This window comes from Pholis gunnellus (assembly GCF_910591455.1).
Source record: "Pholis gunnellus genome assembly, chromosome: 18".
NCBI classification, from domain to species: Eukaryota; Metazoa; Chordata; class Actinopteri; order Perciformes; family Pholidae; genus Pholis; species Pholis gunnellus.
Window position 1 is genome coordinate 19,251,391 of NC_136545.1, and position 27,986 is coordinate 19,279,376.

Consider the following 27,986-nt stretch of genomic DNA (forward strand, 5'->3'; position numbering starts at 1 on the left):
TCAGCACACGGTGCTCTGCGTGTTCCCCGAATTAGACTTGTTCCCCGAATCAGACTTGTTCCCCGAATCAGACTTGTTCCCCGAATCAGACTTGTTCCCTGAATCAGACTTGTTCCCTGAATCAGACTTGTACGAGTTGTTCTTCTTGGAGTACTTGAGGGCGCTGAAGACCCTCATCCTCTCCACCGTCCTCTCGCTCCTGCAGAGGAACGTGTTCTTCACGTGATCCCTGAAGTCCTCCGAGATGAAGTAGTAGATGAACGGGTCCAGGCAGCTATTGAGACTTGCCAGGCACAGCGTGGAGATGTAGAAGCCGTACAGGTTGTTGTCCGCCTCATCCAACAGCAGGGTGTAGTGCACCAGCAGCATGATGTTGCTCGGGGTGAAGCACACCACAAACATCACCAGCACGATGACGGTCAGGACCATGGCCTTTCGCCGCTTCTTGGCGAAGGCGGGGTCCGTCGTGCTGTGGCGGAGAGCCTTGAGCATGAGCACGTAGGAGATGATGCACACGGCGGTGGGAGCGACGAACCCCAGAGTCCCCATCGTCAGGAAGTAGCCCGCCGCCATTTTCATCTGACTGGGCCTGGTGACGTCGTGGCAGGTGAGGATGTCGAGATTCGTCACGCGGACCTCTTGGTCGTACAGGTAGAGGGGGACGGTGAGAAGCCAGACCGCCGCCCACACGGCAACGGAGACCCCGACGGCCACGGCGTTGGCCCTCTGGGGCCGCGAGAGCGGGTGGACCACGGCCCAGTAGCGCTGGACGCTTATGCAGGTGATGAAGGCGATGGAGCAGTACATGTTGCTGTAGAAAAACGCCACCAGCACTTTGCACAGCCCGTGCCCGTAGGTCCAGTTGTTGCCGTTGAAGTGGTACGCGATCTTGAGGGGGATCCAGATGACGAAGAGCAGGTCGGCCAGGGCCAGGTTGGCCATGTAGATGGACGACGGATGCTTCTTCTTGGTCCTGAAGAGGAACACCCAGATGGCGAGGGCGTTGGTAGGCAGCCCCACCGCGAACACGATGATGTAGACGATCGGGAGGAAGACGGTTGTGAGGGGGCTGCTCAGGACCTTTCTGGCTACGGAGTTGATGTTCACGGAGCTGATGTACACAAAGCTGACGTTCACGGGGTTGATGTTCATGAAGCTGGCGTTCACGGAGCTGATGTACACGAAGCTGGCGTTCACGGAGCGGACACGCACCTCAGTCTTTGTACCCCTGAAGCCTGCTGCTGTTTAAAATATGAAACGAAAAGATGTGAAAAGCAGAAGTGCAACAGGTTGACAGTACATGCAGGAACGTACTATAAATGTACCTCCAATACAACACTGTGAAAATACTCCATCACAAGTAAAAGTCCTGTATTCAAAACCTCCAAGTATGAAACGTAAAAGTATAATGCAGTAAAATGTTCTCTGTCAGTGTTTTACTATTATACCTGTTGTTTATGGATTAATGTTCCTGCTGCATTCATGTGTGTTGCACGTTAACTTCTTTATATTCTGTTTAGTTTAATCTACATCAATGCATCATATTCTATAAGATCATCATATGTCTGTAGCGTCTCTGTCCTGTGAGAACCACGTATCTCTAAAAAGAACAAACAGCCTGTTTTCAGCTTTGTGACGATGCATTTTCCAGCTGATCCAAGAGGCTTTTTAAAGAGTTTATTTATCTGAAGAAGGAGGATTTCATTAACACATAAAGGAACACTTCATCCTTCAGCTTATCACAAACATTCAACATCAAATCATAAAGGAACACTTCATACCTCCAGTGGGTTGACGGTCACCTAAGAAGAAAAAAGAGCCGTCAGTAAAAAGTACAATATATACCTCTGAGATGTGCAAAGATATTTACCACTGAGATTTAGTGGAGAAGTATGAAGTTGCATAAAATGGAAATACTCAGGTAAGTAACCCACATTTGTAACCTTATGAAGAAAGCTGAACAGAAGCTGCTGTACGTGAACATATGCACACAGGTGTGTGGTCCATGTTATGTGATTATTATATTATGTGCAATATTTGAGTCTTTATTTTTTTGTTACATAATATTCCAAAATTAAGAATTAAAATGTCTTTACAAATACCAAAAGCAACCTTTTTGTTTAGTTTTGACTTAATTAAAACCCAAAATGTAGAAAAGAGCTGAAGTTGTAACTCTTTACATTTTCTACAAACTTTCACATTTAATGCAGAAAAGACCACAAATCATTATTTCTCATTTTATGTTCATAAGTTAGATGGGTTGTGCATGAAAAAATATATTCTTTTTGTTTGTTAATTGAACATCTTTTTGGTTTTGGATAGTTTGTCGGACAGAACAAGATATTTAAAGACGGACTCTCAGGAACATGTGAAGATAACGGGCAGATGAATCAAGTGGATGAAGAGAAGTAATTACATTTAAAAGATTAAAAAAGTATTTATTCAGTCAGCAGCTCCTTTACACTCTCACATGACTCTCTGCTCAGACCGATATGAACACAGTGAAACAGGAGGTGGAGCTCTGAGTCCCTCAGGTTTCTTTTTATTATCTGTATCGTAGCGCTTCCTGCTGGAGGAGAAAACACAGTAAAACTACAGCCTTACTGTGTATAATACACTTAAAAGTACTTCACACTTCTAACCAGCAGAGAGCAGCATGAAACAGACCTGTTCATCTGTAAAACATCACAATGATATAACAGATTTAGAAAAAAAGAGAAAAAAAAAAAAAAAAAGTGAAAACTTTCTTTAAAAATTACAAAGTAAGAAAATATTAACAGCTTTTCAAATGTGAAACATAATAAGCATCTCAGCAGAAAAAATTAACACAAAACAGCAAGTAGTTTCCTTCCATTAAATGTAATACTTACAGATGTACTTGCAGCTTATAAGCTCTTATACTTCTACAGTGCAAAAATAAAAAGCATTTCAAAGCATCAACTGTTCAGCAGGATTCTAGAAAGCACTTGATCTAATCTCAACTTCCTTCTTCTCAAAAGGCTCTTCCGTCATTGCTCATTTGTTGCATGAAAACAAGTTATTTGTGTTGGCAGGACATCAGTCGTCCTCCCGTCTATCTGAAAGAAAAACACTACAGCTTCACTTTGAGCTCTTCGTTTTGCAATTACTTGGACTTCATAATAAAATATTTCCACCGTTTCATAACTTTAAAATCACAGGTCGGAGTCAGTTCATCCTCTCAGACCAGCAGCTTCTTGTATTGGCTGCTGAGGTTCGTTTGGAAAGAGTCCATCTTGGTGACCAGAGTGTTTATCCTTTATAGATGCAAAACATCTCCTGACAGCATGCGATCAGATAAAAAAAAGTAAAACATTGATTATAACATAACTCCCTTCAGAACTCAAGAGAAACATATGACAGTTGTATATCAAATGTAAGACTTCTTTACACCTTCTAAGACTTTTCCAGGCCTGCAGGTTTGGACATTTACATGTATTGACAAACCTTTAAATGATTACTTTAAAAAACGCAAACACATGTTAAAAAAACATGTCAAGCTTGCATCATGTATCACACAACATGCTAAAACCTTTTAGCACGTCAAAACAATAAAAGTGACAGCTAAAAGATCATATATATATATGAAAATAAATGATGGCTAAATTAAAAAAAACTGCAGACGACTGCAACAAGCATTAAACATCAGTTGTATTATCAAAAGATACAAAAAATAAAATCCCTTAAAAAAAATAAAAAAACAGTAACTTAGACAGCTCAAAGCTTCTAGGAGGCCTTCAAAACAGATGACATGTCAGTTTCCTCAAAGTAAAGAAATCCATAACAGAGGAGTTTTTAAAGATGACGAGTCAGCACTCGGTGCTCTGCGTGTTCCCCGAATTAGACTTGTTCCCCGAATCAGACTTGTTCCCCGAATCAGACTTGTTCCCCGAATCAGACTTGTTCCCTGAATCAGACTTGTACGAGTTGTTCTTCTTGGAGTACTTGAGGGCGCTGAAGACCCTCATCCTCTCCACCGTCCTCTCGCTCCTGCAGAGGAACGTGTTCTTCACGTGATCCCTGAAGTCCTCCGAGATGAAGTAGTAGATGAACGGGTCCAGGCAGCTGTTGAGACTTGCCAGGCACAGCGTGGAGATGTAGAAGCCGTACAGGTTGTTGTCCGCCTCATCCAACAGGAGGGTGTAGTGCACCAGCAGCATGATGTTGCTCGGGGTGAAGCACACCAGAAACATCACCAGCACGATGACGGTCAGCACCATGGCCCTTCGCCGCTTCTTGGCGAAGGCGGGGTCCGTCGTGCTGTGGCGGAGAGCCTTGAGCATGAGCACGTAGGAGATGATGCACACGGCGGTGGGAGCGACGAACCCCAGAGTCCCCATCGTCAGGAAGTAGCCCGCCGCCATTTTCCTCTGACTGGGCCTGGTGACGTCGTGGCAGGTGAGGATGTCGAGGTTCACCACGCGGACCTCTTGGTCGTACAGGTAGAGGGGGACGGTGAGAAGCCAGACCGCCGCCCACACGGCAATGGAGACCCCGACGGCCACGGCGTTGGCCCTCTGGGGCCGCGAGAGCGGGTGGACCACGGCCCAGTAGCGCTGGACGCTTATGCAGGTGATGAAGGCGATGGAGCAGTACATGTTGCCGTAGAAAAACGCCACCAGCACTTTGCACAGCCCGTGCCCGTAGGTCCAGTTGTTGCCGTTGAAGTGGTACGCGATCTTCAGGGGGATCCAGATGACGAAGAGCAGGTCGGCCAGGGCCAGGTTGGCCATGTAGATGGACGACGGGTGCTTGTTCTTGGTCCTGAAGAGGAACACCCAGATGGCGAGGGCGTTGGTGGGCAGCCCCACCGCGAACACGATGATGTAGACGATCGGGAGGAAGACGGTTGTGAGGGGGCTGCTCAGGACTTTTTTGGCTACGGAGCTGACGATCACGGAGCTGATGTTCACGGAGCGGACGTTCATGGAGCTGACACACACCTCCTTACCGGTGAGGCCTGCTTGTTGTTTAAAATATGAAATGAAAACATGTGAAAAGCAGAAGTGCAACAGGTTGACAGTACATGCAGGAACGTACTATAAATGTACCTCCAATACAACACTGTGAAAATACTCCACCACAAGTAAAAGTCCTGCATTCAAAACCTCCAAGTATGAAAAGTGAAAGTATAATTCAGTAAAATGTTCTGTCAGTGTTTTACTATTAAACCTGTTGTTTCTGGATTAATGTTCCTGCTGCATTCATGTGTGTGTTGCACGTTAACTTCTTTATATTCTGTTATTTAGTTTAATCTACATCAATGCATCATATTCTATAAGATCATCATATGTCTGTCCTGTGAGAACCACGTATCTCTAAAAAGAACAAACAGCCTGTTTTCAGCTTTGTGACGATGCATTTTCCAGCTGATCCAAGAGGCTTTTTAAAGAGTTTATTTATCTGAAGAAGGAGGATTTCATTAACACATAAAGGAACAATTCATCCTTCAGTTTATCACAAACATTCAACATCAAATCATAAAGGAACACTTCATACCTCCAGTGGCAGGGGATGGACGACAGCCATCTAAGAAGAAAAAAGAGCCGTCAGTAAAAAGTACAATATATACCTCTGAGATGTGCAAAGATATTTACCACTGAGATTCAGTAGAGAAGTATGAAGTTGCATAAAATGGAAATACTCAGGTAAGTAACCCAAATTTGTAACCTTATGAAGAAAGCTGAACGGAAGCTGCTGTACGTGAACATATGCACACAGGCGTGTGGTCCATGTTATGTGATTATTATATTATATTAAGTGCAATATTTGAGTCTTTCAATATTTCTGTTGGTCTAAACTGGTTCAACTGACCCTTTGTTACATAATATTCCAAAATTAAGAATTAAAATGTCTTTACAAACACCAAAAGCAACCTTTTTGTTTAGTTTTGACTTAATTAAAACCCAAAATGTAGAAAAGAGCTGAAGTTGTAACTCTTTACATTTTCTACAAACGTTCACATTTAATGCAGAAAAAAACAGAAATCATTATTTCTCCAAATTATGAAATATTTCATGTTCATAAGTTAGATGGGTTGTGCATGAAAAAATATATTCTTTTTGTTTCTCTGTTAATTGAACATCTTTTTGGTTTTGGATAGTTTGTCGGACAGAAGAAGACATTTAAAGACGGATTCCCAGGAACATGTGAAGATAACGGGCAGATGAATCAAGTGGATGAAGAGAAGTAATTACATTTAAAAGATTAAAAAAGTATTTATTCAGTCAGCAGCTCCTTTACACTCTCACATGACTCTCTGCTCAGGACCGATATGAACACAGTGAAACAGGAGGTGGAGCTCTGAGTCCCTCAGGTTTCTTTTTATTATCTGTATCGTAGCGCTTCCTGCTGGAGGAGAAAACACAGTAAAACTACAGCCTTACTGTGTATAATACACTTAAAAGTACTTCACACTTCTAACCAGCAGAGAGCAGCATGAAACAGACCTGTTCATCTGTAAAACATCACAATGATATAACAGATTTAGAAAAAAAGAGAAAAAAAAAAAAAAAAAGTGAAAACTTTCTTTAAAAATTACAAAGTAAGAAAATATTAACAGCTTTTCAAATGTGAAATATAATAAGCATCTCAGCAGAAAAAATTAACACAAAACAGCAAGTAGTTTCCTTCCATTAAATGTAATACTTACAGATTTACTTGCAGCTTATAAGCTCTTATACTTCTACAGTGCAAAAATAAAAAGCATTTCAAAGCAGCAACTGTTCAGCAGGATTCTAGAAAGCACTTGATCTAATCTCAACTTCCTTCTTCTCAAAAGGCTCTTCCGTCATTGCTCATTTGTTGCATGAAAACAAGTTATTTGTGTTGGCAGGACATCAGCCGTCCTCCCGTCTATCTGAAAGAAAAACACTACAGATTCACTTTGAGCTCTTTGTTTTGCAATTATTTGGACTTCATAATAAAATATTTCCACTGTTTCATAACTCTAAAATCACAGGTCGAAGTCAGTTCATCCTCTCAGACCAGCAGCTTCTTGTATTGGCTGCTGAGGTTCGCTTGTAAAGAGTCCATCTTGGTGACCGGAGTGTTTATTTTAGAGCTCTCTGCACGGCTGGATTTGAGAATTGTTCTGCTGCTGGATCTGCTCGAGTTAGACGCTGAATGGCCGCCGCCCTCTGTGATCTTCTGACACCTCAGCGCGCTGGACAGCTGTTTCTGGCACTGGGAGGACCCAAAGTAGTACACCAGAGGATCCAGGAGGCAGTTGAGACTCCCCACGCACAGAAACACCAGATAGGCCGCGTAGGAGCCGTCGGGGGCCTCCCGGCTGCTCTTCACTCCCTCGTTGAACTGCAGGTAGTGCGCCAGGAGCAGACAGTTCGTGGGCGTAAAACACAGCACGAACATCACCAGCACGGTCAGAGCCATCACCGTCGCTCTTGTTCTCCTGCGGGAGCTTCCCGGGAAGCCGCGCGGGACTCCGCTCAGCGACCAGATCACCCGAGCGTAGGACGCCACGGTGACGAGCAGAGGCAGGAAGAAGAGGGTGACGCAGAGGGCGACGAAGTACACCTTGTGGTGCCGGATCAGCTCGTCGGCGCGCTGGACATCGTGGCAGGTGGTGATGTCCAACTCTCCGAGGTAGGTGGTCTGGTCGGAGAGGACGAGGGGCACCGAGCCGGCGAAGGACAGCATCCACATGGCCACGCAGACTATGTTAGCGTTGCGGGGCCTTCTCCAAGCCAGGGAGTCGATAGGGTAGACCACGGCGAGGAGCCGGTCCACGCTGATGCAAGCAATGAGGAGGACAGAGCAGTACATGTTCCAGTAGAACGCCGCGGTGACCACACGGCACATGAACGCCCCGAATATCCAGTTGTTGCCACTGAAGTGGTAGGAGATCTTGAAGGGGAGCAGCGAGGCGAAGAGCAGGTCGACGGAGGCCAAGTTCAGCATGTAGATGGCCGCCGCCTTCTTGGGCCGGATCCTCCGAGTGAAGGCCACAACCGCGCAGAGGTTGATGGGCACGCTGACGAGGCAGACCAGCGCGTAGAAGGAAGGGATGAGGACGGTGGACACGGGGCCCTTTAGAAACTGCAGAGCCTGTTCGGAGATTACGACGGAGACGGTCGCGTTACGCTGCCGGCTACTTCTAGAGCGGTTCGATTCGGCAACTTTGTCTTCAGGAAAAATGTCACTCAGATCTAACGGTTCATCTGTGACTGAACGGTCGAAGATGGCGAAGGTCCTCCCCCTTGCACTGACTGGAGAGAGAAAGACAGGTGTCAAGGTTTAACAATCCTTTTAATCCCGAACAGCGACCAAAAGGTCTTCAGCGAGAGAGTTTTGCGAAGAACAGCGTCATATAAATCACTTTTCCGAAACAAATACAAGGAATTTTACCCACATGCTATATTAACGACGAGATTCTGAGAAAGTACTATATAAACTACCAAGTTCTAGCACAATACCACGGATTTTTCGGCGAGCTACGCACTCCGAATGCAGATATCATCACACAAAAAAAAAGAGACAGTCATGGCCGAACGATAGCTTAGCAAGCATGAGAATTCCAGCCTGAATCCGCAGATAGCTTCCAGAGCAAAAAATTTGAAACGAATCGTACCTTGAGCTGGTTTTCTGGGCGAAAAACTCTAAATTTGCTTAAATCCTTTCGCTACATATGCATCCGGTCCATCGCTTTCGTTTGAAAGTATAATAGAGAGAATACGTGAACGTAGGACGAGATGGCCCGCCATTTACTTTTCAGCGAATCATTTCGACGCTCAATCGGCTCAGTTTTATTCATATAGTGATTTAAATTACAGAAAAACTATGGGAAACTGATACTTTTGAGAATCAATTCATCATAGTTTGTTTTTATCAATAATGCCAATACTTTACTGGTTCCAGATTCCAATCTTGAATATCATATTGAATTATATTGAATTAATATCTTACCTGAAATGATGCTGGGTTATTGACCAAATAATTAATTGACAAAATTGTCAGCAGCTTAATCGACAATGAAAGTAATTGGTTAAGTAGTTGCAACCACAAATCAATTACACGAGAGACAGACACAATACGTTTTGTTTGTTTTTTTTAAAGCAAAAATTGTGGAAAAAAAAGACAAATATTCTGTGGTTTCAGGTTTTCTCTGCATTATGTTGTAAACTAAACATCTTTGGGTTTTCACATTGGCTCTGTGGGTTTTTTCCCCACAAACTTTTAAAAATAAATAAAAAATGTCATTGTCGTTAATCTCTCTTATGTTATACTTTATTACAGGGCGGCAACTAACAGCTATTTTTTAGAATCAATTGTTTCCCAAAGCTCAAGGTGACGTCATTAATAGTTTTGTCTGACCAAACGCCCAAAACTCAAACAATTAAGAATCTACTTTCATTAGAAAAGCTACATCATCTTCACATGTCAGCAGCTGAAACCAGAGACAGTTTGACATATTTCACTATTTCTGCTTGAAGAAAATGACAAACAATTTATTTATCATCAGAATGACAAATATTCTTTTGATAGAAAGTAAATTAATCAACTAACCATTTCACCTCCATAGTATTTACAGTAAATCATAGCAAATCATACATGTTCTACCAAATTGTACCACGTTTGCAGTAAGAAAGGTCTTAAATCCTGATCAACACGTTGCTTTAAATTAATAAGCTGCAGGTCATCTCACCGTTATTGGCTGCAGCCGAGGCAGCACGCGCGCACACCAGCACCAACAGCAACGTTTTTGGACACATTGAAAACATTTTGCCGAAGTCTCAAAATAACAGAAACGATATAAGATGTCGACAATCCTCGTGTAGGTCGATCGTTCTCCGTGTTCGTCGAGTCTCCTCCGTGTTGTCTCTGCTGCTCTTCTTCAGCAGCGTGTTTTGTTTCCGCCCACCGCTGTCCGGCGGCTCCGGAACGCCCCGGTCCACTAATCAACGACAGGCCGCGCGCAGAGACACATTCCGATCGTCTGATGTCACCTTCCCCGTCACACAGCAGGCAAAACATGAACGTGAGAATGAGCCAGAACAAAAACACTGATCCTTTCATGCCATCTACGGTCATCTGTCCTCTGATGTGAATCTAATAGTGCTGAAAAATAATGTGAATTATGGAAAGTAGCATAATCAGAAATATGGAATTACTTGTTTTCATTCTTTAATTTAGTCTTTCATCACTTTAGTCTGAAAGTGCAAAGTAACTTTTCTGTCTGAGATTGTATTAAACGTTAGTAAACACAAAATAAAGTCCATATTTATTTACTATTATATATATATTGTTTTCAAACGTTTCTGTTCAAGGTTTTTTTCAAACGTGATTAAACACAAACTCAAGTAAATAAGTAAAGCTTCTTTTACAATTATGTATCTTTTTTTCAAAACAAAAGTTACAAAGTTCTTCATAATAAAAGCATCTAACACAAAAGCAACAACATGGAAACAACATCAACAACAAAAGCAAAACATCAGTTCAGAAAGCAAAAAAAGAAAGTTTTGAATTGTTTTATTATTATTTTATTTGGATGATCTAAACTAAACTAATTTATTCGGATCTCATTTACTTTTGCTTTATTCCTGGATTATGTTATTTGAGCCCATAAACTCTCAACAACTGAGCCAAGATAGTTTTTTAACTTCAGACGACATCAAATACATGAGAGAGCTGTCCATGAGGCATTTATTGGTTTCTGACTCTGGGAAAGTGGGAAAAACAGTCAAATTCACCAAAACTAGACTATTTACTTTATTCTAAATCATCTTTTGAAAATACTAATGTCTTTTTTTTTCTCTTGCTTCCTCTGAAACCCTTCCCCGCCTCATTATCTTGATCATCAAATGTTTCCTGTAGTTCCAAATAAGTCTGTGAGGTGTTAGAAGTGTGGTTATCTGCACCAGAGACCTTCGTGTGAGTGTTTAAAGTGATGCTCTGCTGTAACTAAAGCTGAACCGTCGTTAAACTCACATATATGATAAAAACAGTCACGTCTTCAGACACTCTAAGTTTACCTTCATGTGTGGTTTGTAATTATGCAGACGGAGGATACATGACGGAGAACGTGTGTTTGATAGACAGAAAGAAAAGAGAAGTGTGCTGGTTACTTTCTCTGAGGAGGAAGATGTCTGACTCATTCATCCTGAGCTTTGTATCCACCGGGACTCTGTATCTGAGCTCACAGACAGACAGACTGAACCCATTTCCTCTCAGACACGTTTGTCACAATCATCAGTTTCTTACTTTTGAATCACTTTTGTTCTGCTCATTATTTAAACTAAACCACATGCTGGTGTAACGTGCGTTTCTTGAAGGAATAATTTAACATTTTGGGATATATGCTTCCTCACTTTGTATGAGTTATTTCCATTCTTATATGTGTCTGTTAAACATGAAGCAGAGTGCCAAAAGACAGAGGTTATCTTATTATAAAGACGGGAAACTGCTGGCCTGGCTCTGCTTAAATGTAGAAAAACAAATCTGCCTCCCAGCATCTCTAAAGCTCGCTCATTTCACACACATTACATCCTTCCTGCAGTGTCCTCAGCGCGAGGATGCCGGGACAATGAGCGAAGACACGAGGAAGTCTCTGCCCTCGGTCAAGAAATAGTCCGGCACATATAACCCACACAAATAGCAACTATAGCTGTTTTTATACTTTTTGTGTGGGTAGTGAGCTTTAGAGGTCCCGGGCGGCGGATGTTGTTCCCTTTCAACAGAACCAGCCTATAGCTGTTTCCCCCAGTTTTTCAGTCTTTATGCTAAGCTAAGCTAACCAACTGCTGGCAGTAGCTTCATATTTAACCTACAAACACGAGAGCGGTACCAATCTTCTCATCTGACTCGGCATGAAATAAACCTTTTTTTGTCCACTTGGGGGGAAGCAGAAACAAGCTGCGAAGTCAAACTTAAGTTATAACGGTTAACCTGCAAACAGTTGTTTATTTACACATCCAGCAGTTATCAAGTAACGTTTTCATTCATTTGGAGTCGTGTTTCTGGTCCATTACTCTCTCTTTCAGCTCTGTTTTTGGTCTCCACCAACTCCCACAGGAAATATCTGTCCCGTTAGCTGCTAAATGCTCCGCTATTTGTTGCTAACTTTGCCTTTCAGCTGTTTGCTGCTGGACAGGAAGCATGCTCTGGGTTTACCAGAGCCTTTTGAGAGAACCAAACACTAAAGCTGGGGACCATAAAACCAAAACAAAAGCAGAGAGACACCATAAAGCTCCACAGAGCTCCTGCAGAGCTCTATGATAATTATCTTTTGATGTTAATGTGGAAATATTGATCACTTCCGCTTTAAATTCTCTCATGAGACAAAGTGCAGCTGGACATGTTGACCACTTCAGAGGTTATGTTGTTCCTGCAGCGCGCTGAGTTTGGGCGTTACTAAACTAACATAAGCTCATTCCTGCTCACAGGAGGAGGCAGGATGCAGACTGTGGGAGATTAGGTCCACAGAGGAGGCGGTGGCACAGTTCCAGGCCAGTTTCATTCCTGTTGTTTTCTGTATCCTCTGTGGCACATTTCATCGCTCTCTGGGCATCGTCCAGTCAGCGTGGATTTAACAATAGGGCGCTGGGGAAAAGAACAAAAACACATTGTGTTCTCAGTCAAAGTTTCACTAACAAGGACAATAACAGTATGAGTTTCGAGAGGTTTATTGCATAACGGAATGATTGTTAGATTAGGAAGCGGAAGGGGTAAAGGGTAGAGGGATGAAGGGGAGTAGGGTAGAGGGATGATGGGATGTAGGGTAGGGGTCGAGGTAGAGGGATGTAGGGGTGAAGAAATTGAGGGATGTAAGGAAGAAGTTGGTGTCCCGTTGGTGTCCGGTGGCTGGCAAGAACAGGGGGAACGGAGACTGTTAGGATGGGGGCTATCTCTTCGGAAGCTCTGGCGGTGCAGAGTCCCCTGTCGTTCCTGTAATCCTGCAAGAGAGAGAAAATAGGAAAACAAAACGGGGTTGGGGGAGGGATGAGAGAACAGAGTCGAAGAGGAAGTGAACGGGTTCGTTGAGCTTAAATACTTGTGCGGGGGAAATGAGCCGCTGAACAAAGTTTATAAAACTACATTTAAAGCTGATAAACTAAATGTCTTGTTTCCTCTATTTGAATTCATTCTTTAGAAGAAATGAAGACACAAAGGTACACAGACAGGTATCTGACTTCCCTTGAGAATCTCATATCTCACCATCTGGTGTATGATTCAGATCTGTGAAAAACAAAACCAGCGGTGAGGTTTTTAGTGTGTGTATATGTGTGTGTGTGTGTGTGTGTGTGTGTGCAGGAGGATATAATGAAAACCCTTCTGAAAGAGGATCTTTGTCTATTTTGATCCATCGGACAGAGGAAGCCTTTGAGAAAACATACAAACTGTGGTCCGTCTTCTATTTCACACCTGTCTTATTCTATTTCAGCTTGTTTTTATTTTCTATTCTCTTGGTTTGTACATAAATGTGTTTCTTTTGCACTCTGTCTTTTGTCTTTTTGATGTTTGAAGTGAAGCGCTTTACATTAGTCACTAAAACGAGGTCCATAAATAAACTGGCCCTGCCTGCACGGACCAACATGTCTCTGCTGATGAAGCTACATTTTAAACTGTGGTGCAGTTAGAGAGCTAACGATATGAAGGCTGTAATGAGAGGCTAATGCAGCCGAGCAGCAAACCTGCAGTCAAACATGCAGAGTGGAAGCATGTTCAATAAAATGTGTTTGTCGAGAGTTAATGATTTATTGGGTTGTTTTGAGATCCTTTAAGTAAAAGTAGCAATAGCACATTGTAAATATGCAAAATGTAAAAGTTTACTTTTGGTAAGTACAGAAAGTATTATCAGCAGCATGTACTTGTGCTTCAAAGGGTAGATTTGGGGGAGGATTCGTCCCGGTTTTTCCCAGGGTTGAGTTGATGAATTGAACAATTTTCTTTAGAAAACAAATCCCTGAAGCGCATCAATGTTTAAACTATTTGACCTGATCGTTTTTATTTTGTACCCAAGCACCTTTGACATCTGTGAGAAAATAACAAACTGTGCTTTTCCAGATAATTAACTGTTATATAAGATCTTCATCACTGTGGGAAAGAAAGTTGTTAGTAGAGGTCAAAGGCAAATCTTTTCGTCTAAATATATGGATGAATAGAGGAGAGCGTCGGTGCTCCAGGAATACAAGAGGCACCTTCTGAGACACAGATCATCTCTGAACTTAAGTTGACGCTTTGGGGGACGTAAACAGGAAGTATGTCACAGTTCAACGTCAAGTCGAAGTTCTAAACTTTGTGCTTCAATTCCTAAACAAGTCATTATTCCCCAGAGTAAGAACTGATAAACATCTCAGGAACATAGACTGTAAGCTGAGGAAGAGGAGGGGATTCATAGACTGTAAGCTGAGGAAGAGGAGGGGATTCATAGAGTGTAAGCTGAGGAAGAGGAGGGGATTCATAGACTGTAAGCTGAGGAAGAGGAGGGGATTCATAGAGTGTAAGCTGAGGAAGAGGAGGGGATTCATAGAGTGTAAGCTGAGGAAGAGGAGGGGATTCATAGAGTGTAAGCTGAGGAAGAGGAGGGGATTCATAGAGTGTAAGCTGAGGAAGAGGAGGGGATCAGACGTGTAAACGACATGGTGAGAGCAGAATAGATCAACAAGTCAAGTCACAGTGTGGATCAAGAGCAACTACAGCTTCCACCATCATCACCTGATATATTTGTGGGTTGCTTAATTAAGACGATCATATTTTTTAAATATGAAGCTGTAAAGTAACTATTGCTGTTATATAACAGCCCCGTCCAGCTGGCTCGGTCTGGTTATTTGTGTGTTTTAGGAATGTTATACACTAGTCCTCCCTTAGTGGAGGAGACGTGAAGTCATGTGACCGTGGTGGAGTTCCTCTATAGCCTAGCGTTAGCTTCTTACTTCTGCTGATTGTATTCACGCTTCAAACATCATAAAGGTGGTGTGTGCATTGGTGAAGATTAGCTCGATGAACATAAATATCATAAATGTTTGTTTGACGCAGAGATTATTTTCTGCAATAATCGAAAATCTACTTATTAAAAACACATCATCCGTTTCTCCTCTCATCCGTGCAGCCTCCAATCACTGAGCACAGATTTTCTCTCTCTGTTGTTTTTGTGAGTAAGAGTTTACTTTAACAAATTCTTGTCTTTTGTCGAGGGAAACATATGCTAATAACTGATGTCCATGCATTTGCAGACAGTGATTGTTTATCCAACCTGCAGTAACAGAATCTTTTCTGCCATTTAGGGGCAAGTTTGAACACTATACAGACAAATCATCCCCTTTGAATATGGCGAACTTGTTAGCAAACAGTTGCTTATTACAGATGCAGAGAAAGATGATTCATTTGGAGTTCCGTTTCTGGTCACCTGATGGATCTAAGTCCAACGTTCTCTCTCGTTTAGCTCTGTGTTTGGTCTCAGCCAACTGTCGTGGGTGATATTTGGCTCTTAAGATGCTAAATGCTCGACAGTTTTCACCAGCTAGTTGCTAACTTTGCCTGTCAGGTGTTTGGTGCTGGACAAGGAGCGTACTGTGGGTTCATCAGAGTTTTTAAAAGGCTGAAAACAACACGATGAGAGCAGAGAGAGGGGAACCAAAGCAGTAAAGCTGTGGACCAAGAAAACACAAAACAACAAGCAGAACGACACTAAAAAGCTCCGGCAGAGCTGAGTGATAATTATCTCTTGATCTGGAACTGTTATCCTGCGAGGTGATGAAATATCTGGCTCTCAATCTGCTCACCAGCTGCTCTCTGACTGTGTCTGATTTTAGTTTAGATGAATTTGGTTTCGTCAATCAGAACTTCATCCCTGTAAACAGCTTCCTGCAGCAGCCGAGAGAGGTGAGAGTGAAACCCAAACAAGCTGAGCTGCAAAGTTGGGGGATAATTATTAATGTTTTCCTCTAAAGTGTGTGAAAAACATAAATAAAAGCGCTTTTAAAGAAGAGGACTTAAGGGAAAATACAGAAATGAAGCAAGAAAGTTTTACAGTCAGTCGTGGCCTAAATTCACCGCAGAGTTGAATGTTGTTTACGCTGCAGAAAGCATGAAAGCAGTACAGGAAACCATCCAAACAGTCCACTTATCGGAGCCATCTGTGATTACCAGTAATGACAACTGTGTCCTGAGGGAGTGTGGGACGACTTGGATAATTCATTTGACATAACATGTAAATACTGTGGCAGCCGGGAGTGTTTCATTCTGAGCTGTAAGTAAAACAAAACAAAAAGAAAGGAGATTAAGTGGCGTCTACGGTACAAAAAGCCCTGAAATGAAACAGTTTGAGAGTGAAGGGGATGTCGCCCTCTTGTGGAGAAAACAGGCTTCTATCTCACATTTAACAGACAAGACGAGCAAAGAGCATGCTGGGTTTCTTTTTATAATAACCTGACAGCTGCCGTTGGCATCAGGCCCTTATAGGACTATTTACTATAAGTCTTATATATATATATACATATATATATATATATATATATATATATACAGGACTGTCTCAGAAAATTAGAATATTGTGATAATCCCCATACGTGTGATTTAGTTTACTGAACCAAGCTGAGTGTTTTTCAAGGCTCAGGAAACCCTTGCAGGTGTTTCGAGTTAATTAGACGATTCAAGTGATTAGTTGAATACCCTACTAGTATACTTTTTCATGATATTCTAATATTTAGAGATAGGATATTTGAGTTTTCTTAAGCTGTAAGCCATAATCAGCAATATTAAAAGAATAAAAGGCTTGCAATATTTCAGTTGATTTGTAATGAATCCAGAATGCATGACATTTTTGTTCTTTTAATTGCATTACACAAAATAAAGAACTTTATCACAATATTCTAATTTTCTGAGACAGTCCTGTATATATATATATATATATATAAGTCATCTCAGTTCCTCCTCACACGCTTGGTAACACATTCATTCTCTCTGAAATCCAGACCCCAAAGTCGTAAATAAGCAAACTTGGTTTCTTGCTTGTTTTTACAGTAAGAACAGAAAGCAGTGTTGTGGTGCTCGATGACTCCTCTACAGGAAACAGGTGTGCCTTCTGAGGCAGGCCTGAAATAGAGGTGTGATTTCTGTTTATTCCACTGTAAATGAATATTACTTTCATTTGTGTTCATGTTTACAAATTAATAACTGTTTTAAATTGGTAACACATGACTTGGAAGACTTTGTGACTGTTTTTGTACCTTCTGGTTTACTTCACCTCTTGGTCTTTTCGCTGCTGCTCCTCCTCAAACATGTTCATGTTTGTTGTTTCTGTTCGTGTTGACGAGCAGATGCATTTATTTATTCTCCGTTTGAGTCACGGACGCTTTCAGCTCCGTGTCAGCGATGACGTCTGAGGCGAGGGGGGGGGGGGGGGTCAAGCAGATGCTGGTACTGAAAACATCTCGACTCACGTCTCTGATAAACAGACGAGATGAAAACAAGACGAGGCTCCCATCTGTGATCAGCTGTTCCTGCCTCAGATGAAGCTTGAATAATAAAACTGGACTGTGCAAATAAAAGCATTTAGATAAGATGTATACGTCCTGAAGATAAAAATGTCTTTAAATATAAAAGTTGGGAAAAGAAACTGAATTAAAGTTACCGTAGCAGACATGTACACCCGTATCTGTAGAGGAATGTAGATATGAGATTTTTGACAAGTTAAGATTTTTTCGTGAGATTTTTGTTAAGCAGTTAAATAGTTAAGCAGCTCCCAACTTTTTAAGGGGTTATGTACCAAAATATGAGTTCTACTGAACAATATCTATGGAAGTCCATTTTCACCAATGTGATGAATAAAGTCATTATAATTACAAACCTCATTTTGACACACTAACTCATTATTTTGATGGTACTAAGTCATTCATTTTTCGATATTTGGTCAGTATTTTGACATACTAAGTCATTATTTAGTGAAACTAAGTCAAAATAATTAGAGAATACCACATACTAAGTCAATATTTTGACATAGTATGCCAAAATATTGAGAAAGCTTTTCATTATTTTGACATAGAAAGTTATATTTTTGAGATACGTTATTATTTTAAGAAACCTTTTTTTTAAAGTCAAAATATTGAGAAATCTTCACATTTATTTCAATACAAAGTCATGATTTTGACACATTAAGTTATTATTGTTGCAATACTAAGTGATTATTTTGACATACAAAGTCATTATTTTAATACTAAGTCAAAATATTGAGCACACTTCACGGCATTTTTAGATGCTAACTCATTACTTTTCGATAGTTTCTCATCATAATGACTAAAAGGATCTTTTCTTTCCATCACAGTTGTGTAAATGGGCTTCCACATATCTCAATGACTAAAGGAAAAAACAGAGGAAGTGAAGACTAAATAAAAGTGCTCGTGTTTGGACAAGCTTATCATCTTCAGGCAGACACTTCCTTGCGGACCCAGCATCCCCTTCCAGATTATGACCTCACTCTACATCCCTCCAGGCATCAGACAACAAAAACCCCAAAGCTTCCTAACGCGCCTCGTCTCCATTTAAGTTGATCTAACATACAGCAAGGAAACATTTTAGGGTGCAACTTCAAATGAGAAAGAGGCAGTAGGTCACGGCTGATAGATTAGACTCTCATAAAACAGAGGGCGTCTTGCGACAGAGTGACAAAGATCATGTGTGGAGGCGTTGCTGCACACTGTGTGCATGTTAAAACAGAACCCAAAGACAACCCACATTCCTGTTGAAGCAGCGGCGATGTCAAGTGTTTTTTTTTTGTTTTCTTACTCTGTGGGTTTGGGGAGGTGTTTGTGACGTTAGTACACCAACAGAGCCGCAGCAGCAGACGGCGGCGACAACAACACATGTGAGGCTGAGCGTGAAGTATTAGCAGAGAGAAGATTATTACAGTGCTGTTAATAAACGCTGAGGGAAAGAATGGGGAAGCTTCTTCTCTTCTTACTGGTTGCTGCTCTCTGTCTCAGTAGTTCTCTTCAAAAGAAAGGTGAGTTCAAGATTTAAACTTCTGTGCTATATATTTCACTTTACAGTGTTGATGTCAATTTAATTGTTAAATAAGACTGACTGTATGTTAATTTGCTGATTCTGAAGACAATAAGTGATCTTTGATTAAGTTATTTCTAAGTTAACGTGGAATCAGCGCTGGTGGAAAGTAACTAAGTGCATTTACTCAAGTACTTAAGTACAACTTCAAGGTACTTGTACTTTACATGACTATTTCCATTTTATGCTTTCCTTTATGTGTTGATGTTGAATGTTTGTGATAAACTGAAGGATGAAGTGTTCCTTTATGCGTTGATGTTGAATGTTTGTGATAAACTGAAGGATGAAGTGTTCCTTTATGTGTAGATGTTGAATGTTTGTGATAAACTGAAGGATGAAGTGTTCCTTTATGTGTAGATGTTGAATGTTTGTGATAAACTGAAGGATGAAGTGTTCCTTTATGTGTAGAATGTTTGTGATAAACTGAAGGATGAAGTGTTCCTTTATGTGTAGAATGTTTGTGATAAACTGAAGGATGAAGTGTTTCCTTTATGTGTTGATGTTGAATGTTTGTGATAAACTGAAGGATGAAGTGTTCCTTTATGTGTTAATGTTGAATGTTTGTGATAAACTGAAGGATGAAGTGTTCCTTTTTGTGTTGATGTTGAATGTTTGTGATAAACTGAAGGATGAAGTGTTCCTTTTTGTGTTGATGTTGAATGTTTGTGATAAACTGAAGGATGAAGTGTTCCTTTATGTGTTGATGAAAACCTCCTACTGTTTGTTCTTTTTAGAGATACGTGGTTTTCACAGGACAGAGACGCTACAAACATATATAAAGGATATAAAGGAGTTCACATGCAGCATACACATTAATGCAGCAGTAATATTAATCCAGAAACAGATATAATAGTAAAACACTGACAGTGAACACTGTCAATACTTTTACTTATCACACTCAAACAAGGATGTGAACACTTCTTCAACCACAGAAAAAAACACTCTTTCTCCAGAAAATCAGGTGTTACGACACAAGTTGGTTTATTATCAAGATCACGTATGAAACAACCGATGACTAAACGTCTTTGGTTTCAGATTGTTGGTCTGATAAATCTGTAGGCGTCACTTTGTGGTTTAGGAAACAGTTTTACTGTTATAAGTTTTATATGCTACACAAATCAATGTATTAAGGAAATAATCAACATAGTATTCACTCATGAACATCATTTTTAGTTGCAGTCTCGTTGGTTCATTATTAGTGATTTATTTAGATGGCAACATATTGCATAATAGTATAATAAATCTTATGAAAAACGTCATTCACTTTTGCATTTTCTTGTTGTTGTTGCAGGGAACAGGAGACACAAAGTGCAGACGAACAGCTCTGAGGTTGCTGTGCCCAGAACATTTTTTGGGATCCTCATCAGTCAGCCCAAAGTCCTTTCAGTGCCCAATGGGACTCAAGCTCCCATTTCATCTCATCCCGCTCCAGCGCTGCGGTCCCTAAGCAACGGCACAGTCGGGTACCTCCGCGGGCCTCTGAGCACGCGGGTCATCCCCGTCGTTTATATGCTGGTCGTTGCCGTCGGGATCCCGGCCAACGTCGCCATCTTGTGCACGCTGGTCTCCAAGATCAGGAAGGTGTCCTCCGCCATCCTCTACTGCAGCCTGGCCGTCTCCGACCTCTTCCTCCTCCTCTCCCTCTTCTTCAAGGCCCACTACCATTTCTATGGAAACCACTGGGTGCTCGGGGAGGCCGCCTGTCGGGTGGTCACGGCCTGTTTCTACGGCAACCTCTACTGCTCGGCCCAGACGCTGGCCTGCATCAGCGTCAAGCGCTACCTGGCCGTGGTGCACCCGTTCATGTACAAGAGCCTCCCCAAGAGGATGTTCACGGCCTGGGTCACGGTGGCCGTGTGGGGGGTGTTCGGCGCCGCCGTCGTCCCCGAACTGCTCGTCCAGCAGAGCTACTGGCTCCCCGAGGTCGACCGCATCACCTGCCACAACGTCTTGCCCCTGGGCCACGACTCCCACTTCTTCCTGCTCTACTACAACCTGATTCTGACCGCCTTCGGCCTCCTGGCGCCGCTGGTGGTCACGGTCGTGTGCTACGGCCGGATCGTGTGCGAGCTCAACCGCTCGCACCACGACTGGGCGATGTACATCAAGGCCAGCTCGCTGGTGTTCGTCATCTTCCTGCTGTGCTTCGCTCCCGCCGGACTCCTGCACTTCGTCCACTACGTGCAGCTGTTCGCGGACGGGACGGATAGTTTGTACGTGCACTTTCAAGTGGCGGTGTGTCTGTGCTGCCTCCATGCCTGTCTGGACCCCTTCCTCTTCGTCCTCATGTCCAAGTCTGCAGGCGCCACGCTTTACTCCAGGGGCTTCAAAGGCAAGACCCTCAGCCTGTCTGTGTAAGAGGGACCTGTACAGCAGATTAAAAGGGAGATTTTCTCTGTGGCTGGAATCCAAAGAGAAAGCAAAAGGACCCTGATTGTATTTATGATAAACAAGCAATGGACTAACGTGTGTGTTGCATTAGATGTGCTCTCTTCAGAATAAAGTTACATGTGTGTGTGTGAGTCAGAGAGAGGGAATGAGCAGACAGATGGTAAATATGTTAATGTGTGTTTACGAGTGTAAATAATGAAAAGAAAGAATGCATTTATGTAACACTTGATCATTGATGGTTTTGTGTAGTTTTTAACACAGAAGTATTTTTTTCATATTTGAGTTGAATTGTGTTGATTATGCTTGAAGTGTATAGCTGACAAAGAATAACATGAAACAGACTGATTAGAAAACTCGTCTGCTGACTTTCTGTATTCCTGTCTTCACATGTGGAGCTACGATGAGTAAAACATGAACTTCATACGTCTGATGTTGTGTTTAATGTTTACTTGGATGATTTTGTGTGAATCCCTCGTCGTACAGCCAAGCTATGTACAATTTAGAAATTGTACATATAGCCTCATTTAGCCTCCAACTCCACCGGGGGAGTTGGTATTTCCTGCCAATCAACAGGATGTACGATGACACATATAGAACTTGAAAAAACAGGTTCCTGAAATGATTTATTTGTGACTTTATCTGTCTGGAAACACTAAGTCTGAGGCTAGTGTCTAAATATATACGAGTGTCTGACACAAAGAAACTATTTTAAACTTTGAAATGGTTGATTATTGAGCAAAAGAAATCTCTTTAAGGGATTGTTACCCCTTTAATAAAAAAACATAACCCATGTAAATAATCCATTAAAAAACCTAAATAGGAAAGACACAGTTGGATTGGCTGAATTTAAAAAAGACAAAACCAACGGAAAGCCTTTCATTGTTTGTACATTACGGCGTGTTCCCATCAGCAGCTGCTGACGGGTTCAAACTTCTGCAGCTGCGAAACATTTCAGTTGAGAAATGAGTCACTTCACAAATCTTCATGCAACAGACGGATTTGTTTAGCTCATTCAAGACATTTCACAAGAAGAGACACCCTCTGTGGGGTAACGGAAGGAAAGCACAAGCAGCACAGAAGAGATTCAAACTCTCAACCTTCAGACTGTGAAGCGGCTTCTCTCCCGGCTGAGCCGTTACATCAACCTGCAGCTTTAGTCTGATCTTCTTTCTCTCTCTGATTCTTTGAAGTGATCAGCGCTGAAGCTGGTCTGGCGGTTGAGGACGTCGACGCCAACACGCGGGTTCAAACCCCGCCTGAGGTGAGCCACACTGGAGTGAATGTGTATGACTGCGGTTGCGCTTGTGACCTCTAATAAACAACAACTAAAAATATCAAACGCTGCGTTCACAAAACCCGTCCGCCAAAATGTCCCGTTTAAAATATTTGTTCCCACTTTAAATGTATGTGTTAGTGTTTAAATGTGACAGAGGAGTTGATCGTGTGACCGTCACCTTATTTGTTCTGTAAACCTGTCTTGTTAAGGCTTATTGATGGATCACCTGCATGCTTTCAGGTAAAACTGGGACAGTCCCCCTAGAATGGACAAAATAACATTACAGGTGAAAAAGAAAAGGTTCTGAAGATGCAAATAAGAGATAAATGGATCGATGAAGCCTCTACAAGAGGGCTTACATTGTTGTGATTTAATTGGGAATTGAAGTGGCCCCTCAAAAAGATCAGACCAGTTGGCCCCAGTTGGCCCCAGTTGGCCCCTGTGGTGCATGGACCAGACCAACCATGTCAAATAAAACAAACAGGAACACTCAACAGTGAGCCGTCATAATGTTAGTCACAAGTTATATAACAAACAGTCTCTGAATAACAAAAGCTCACTTACATAAATGTCGAAGCATGTCGTGGTTTATTGTATATATATTAATGATGCCCTCTGCTGGTGTGAAGGGATGCAAACACATTCAGACACTGAACACAGTGAATGAAGCCCCACAGCTGTTCAAATGAAACTCTTTATTCAACGTGTAGACACACCGGAGGAATCCACCTTTACACTGCATTCACTTGAGCCTTTTCTTATCAAAATAAATCATATCAAGGACAGGTAATAGATTGTTTTTTTTTTACACACACCTCTACATATTGTTTCACAGCAGAGAAAGTCCTGAATCTGGTTCAGAATCTAACTGGAAACCTTCACAGATTCGACCCCCGCTCTCTGCTGGAGAACGTCTTGTAGTACATACAGTCACCTCACCACGAGCATGCCCTTTCACAATGACCTAGAAGTCAACTGAGTATAATGAACACCTGTCCACAACAAATCAGACAACACACGAGAATGATACATTCACCTTTGAACCGGGAATCACATGTCTGTTTCCCCCCCCCCCCCCCCCCCCCCCCGCAGAGGAAACAGCGAAAGACACCAAAATGGAAAAAAAGCACACACACAACAGAAGGACTTCAGTAACAAACATGCAGGATCTTCTTTTCACAGGTGGAGGTGACGAGCAGAGATAAAGCATCAAACATCAGGGAAAGACAGATTGAAATGGTTGCATTCCAGTCCAAAAGGAATGAGGTCATGTTCTGCACAAATGAGCTATTCAGAAATATGGCAACAGAACATCACATTCCGCATGTTGACGCTTAATATCATCGTAAAACAGATTTCAGAAGAACTGAATGAAACAGTGCTGTATTTTTTTTTGTGTTATTTGACTTTTTTCTGTGATTGGAAAAAACCCAGAAGTGAACATTTTACAAATTATCTAATGCCTTTTTTTTTAAACATTGTAGCAGCAAGAGTTTCATTCATTAAAGGTTTTAAAATCTCTGCTCACCCAAATCACAATAAAAACATATTTTCTTATTTAGCCGAGTTGGTTTGAAGCCACGCAGGTAGTTTTAACTGTCTGACATTTCTGCTTCCAACTCACTACAATGGAGGTGAATGGAGTTTTGTTTGAGGTGCAACATTGAAAAATGTAATTTGGATAATCCACATCCTCACTCTCACTCTTTTTACTGGATCTTCTTTCTATGAAGGAAATCTGTTCACAGTGTGTTCTGTTGATCCTCCAGAGGAACCAGAACACTGTTTCTAGAAAGATCCGTCACAATCCAGACTAAAATATCTCAACTATTGACTGTTTGCCATGAAATTACAAACATTCATGGTCCCCAGATGATGAACCCTACTGACTCTGGTGTCCACATTTAGCCTACTATCTGTATGGCTGGTAAATATGTATTTTTTGAATTTGGGTGAACTGATCCTTTAAGCATGGCTTTTATTTTCACTTCATCATGTAGTTCAAATCCTCTAAAAACACTTTCCAGGTATAGAAACAAAAAAAACCCAACAATTTGGGTTTCCATACAAGACAGCCAAGTTGCCAGGAACAAGTGTTGGCAATGTGCGTTTCTGTAAACCATTGATACGTCAAAATCTTTGCATTCAGTCAGAGCAAGTGACGTATAGTATATCGAGCGAACGTTATTAAAAGTCATGTGGTATTGGAACGAGTATAACAAGCAATAATGTCCACTGATGGTGGAAGAATATTGGATCGGACAAAAAAATATAGGACTTTTAAAATACCAAACACACGACTTTCCCCCAGGAGACCATTGTTTGTGTCCAATGTTAAACCAAAAATGTGTGTGAGTCGCCCAACGTTACGCTTGTTATGAAAAGCTACGTAAAAAAGGCATCTAAGCTTATTAATAGTAGTTAAGTTGTTGCAGTTGTAACGTTACGTTGTGACGTAATGCTGTCACATTATGCTGTCACGCTGTCACGTTGTCACGCTGTCACGTTGTTACGTTGTCACGCTGTCACGTTGCGCTGTCACATTGTCATATAGTTGCGTTACGTTGTCCCTTTAAGCTTCCGCATTACGCTGTCAAGTTCAATATCACATTACAGTGTCATGTTGTTATGTCACGTTGTCACGCTGTTACGTTGTTACGCTGTCACGCTGTCACGCTGTCACGTTGTTACGTTGTTACGTTACTTTGTCACTTTACGCTGTCACGTTGTTATGTCACGTTGTCACGCTGTCACGTTGTTATGTCACGTTGTCACGTTGTCACACTGTCACGCTGTCACGTTGTCACGTTGTCACACTGTCACGCTGTCACGTTGTCACGTTGTCACGTTGTTACATTACTTTGTCACTTTACGCTGTCGCGTTAAGCTGCTGCGTTACGCTGTCATGTTGCGTTGTCATGTTGCGTTGTCATGTTGCGTTGTCATGTTACATTACGTTGTGACTTTTGTTGTTGAACTTAATCATTTCCCATTTTTAATACATATTTATGAAGCGTATTTTTGGTATAGATACGTCAACATCCAAGATGTTCCGTTGTTTACAAAAAAACGTACAATGCCAATTTCTTCTTGCGACCGGGTTTGAATTTTATAAGGTTTTGTCTGGACACACACACACACACACACACACACACACACACACACACACACACACACACTGCAATATCAAGAAATGAAAGACGAAAAAAGCAGGACAGAGCGGCAAAGCTTCCTGCAAAGGTTCGGAAGGAGAGACAGGCTCAATGGAGAGAGAGGCACGACATCTGAGAAAGGCCTTTGAGTTTTGGAGGGAGCAGCAGCAGCAAGGCAGGAGGAGATAAACGGAGCAAGAGGACAGGACACGATGAGGAAACCAAGACGGTGAGACAAAAAAAACAAGGAGAAGAGCAGAATATAACAGCAGAGTGTAAATTCTTCTTGACAAGATCGGATTGCAACGGAGAGCAAAGCCCTTCGCGGTGAGCTCGGTGCCACAAGACGAACACGACACGGACACGAGAGAGGGAGAGAGGAAGCATTCAGACAAAAAGGTTTCCAATCTCAAAAGTCTCTTACTGTAAAAAGCAGAAAATGTAAACTTCTTTTCACTTTAGAAATGTAGCTGCTGAAGTTGCCGGTTTTGACTAAACTACGATATCGTTATAGATTTATTTTTTTATTATGGCCTTGTCATTCTTGCAAAGTTGCAGCAAAAGGCTTGAACGTGTTCAACCATCAGTGGAGTTCTGATCTCAGGTGTAGAAGCGCAGGTCAAGAGCACACCGGTGAAGCAATAAATAACATAAATACTATAAATTACTAAATATATAGCTTTACATGTAAAGAAGCAGAATCACATAAACGACTGTTACAAAATGATTTGGAATAGTTCCACATTTTGTTGAACGTTATAAGAGAAGATAATAAAGTTACTGACAGCAGCCAGTTACAGAGACGAGGACTCGAGTCATTGTGACTTGGACTTGAGTCGACTCGAGTCACCGTTTTCATGACTTGCAACTTGATTTCACAGAAAATTAAATGACTTGGAAGCTTAAGACTTGTCAGGTGACTTGAGACTTGGTGACTCGGATCACTTTTCAGTTAAAATATCAGTTGTAGAATATTTAGAAATGGGAATAGTACTGTCATGTGTTGGGGGGGGGGGGGGGGCTTATTTTTATTGAGAAGAAATTAAGAAATAAATAAGCTTTTATAAATTCAAACAAAATATAAAATTTCAATAATTTCTCATACTTTTGTTGAGACTGTTTAGATATCATTACTAGACAGGTACTAATACCTCGTATCTTCTCTTTGTAAAGACAGGATACTGAAGGTAAAACTGAAATAAATAACCTGTGACTTGACTCGACTTGACCGAGAATGAACGACTTGAGACTTAGACCAAATGAATTGTGTCACATGTCTGGCCAACTACCTTAGCTTAGCATAAAGACTGGAAGCAGAGGGAAAAAGCTAGCCTGGCTCTGCACCTAACCAAGAAATAGTCTGGCTCATAAACCTCCTTAAAACCCACAATCTGTTGTCTGAACGTATCTTATTTGAAAAGGCTTAAAGGGACAGTTCACCCCAAAATCAAAAACACATGTTTTCCTTCGTACCTGTAGAGCTATTTATCAGTCTAGATTGTTTTGGGGTGTCATGGGTCTAGAAAACACTCTGCTTATGATGCTCAATGCGCCAAAAAATAAATTTTAAGAACTCAACAGCATGACTCTTTCCAGTAATCATGACCCAGTTACTTAAGATAATCCACAGACCTAAAAGAAAATAGTTCCTACATGAAACTACTCACAACAATGTCTGTGAGTCGTTTAAACAAACAACATATGACGTGTTAGTTAGTGAGCTTTAGAGGTGCTGGGAGGCAGATTTTGTTCCTCTACCATTGGCCAGAGCCTGTACTAGCACTTCCAGTCTTTATGCTAAGCTAACTGGCTGCTAGTGTGAGCTTTGAATAAGCGCGTTTTCCAAAAATGTCAAACTATTCCTTTTATCTGAGCAGGACTCCGAAGGGGACGGTTGAGGGCCGTCCGAGCCTTTTGCAGCTTTGACACATGCATTAGTGGGTCGCATGTGTGAAACAGCTGATGAGCTGCTGATATACAGAGTTTTAATCAGCACTTGTTTCTGGACTCTCTATATCTACGGCTCATTGCATTAATCTGTATTATTTACCAGGTATTTTACTCAGATAGAACATAATAACTCGTCCGGTACTTTGTTTGAGAACGTCATTCATCAAATAATTTAAAAAAAC

The 27,986-nt window shown here is 41.6% G+C and overlaps 3 protein-coding genes across 3 annotated transcripts; 1 reads left to right on the top strand and 2 right to left on the bottom strand.

Annotated features, from left to right (window-relative positions):
* Positions 1-1,152, bottom strand: LOC306710675 (proteinase-activated receptor 2-like; the record flags this gene model as incomplete). Its single annotated transcript, XM_079179317.1, has 1 exon — positions 1-1,152. The coding sequence occupies one exon, from the start codon at positions 1,150-1,152 to the stop codon at positions 1-3; it is 1,152 nt and encodes a 383-aa protein (XP_079035443.1).
* A 2,675-nt stretch (positions 1,153-3,827) lies between these two features.
* Positions 3,828-9,841, bottom strand: LOC306710676 (proteinase-activated receptor 2-like; the record flags this gene model as incomplete). The annotated part of the gene is made up of 3 exons (XM_079179318.1): positions 9,683-9,841; positions 5,518-5,547; positions 3,828-4,981 (listed from the first exon to the last, which is right to left on the bottom strand). Exons 1-3 carry the CDS (start codon positions 9,756-9,758, stop codon positions 3,828-3,830), a joined length of 1,260 nt encoding a protein of 419 aa, XP_079035444.1. The 5' UTR covers positions 9,759-9,841.
* An 8,934-nt stretch (positions 9,842-18,775) lies between these two features.
* Positions 18,776-21,849, top strand: LOC306710136 (proteinase-activated receptor 3). The gene is made up of 2 exons (XM_079178530.1): positions 18,776-18,976; positions 20,327-21,849. The coding sequence occupies exons 1-2, from the start codon at positions 18,910-18,912 to the stop codon at positions 21,391-21,393; spliced, it is 1,134 nt and encodes a 377-aa protein (XP_079034656.1). The 5' UTR covers positions 18,776-18,909; the 3' UTR covers positions 21,394-21,849.
* The last annotated feature ends 6,137 nt before the right edge of the window (positions 21,850-27,986 follow it).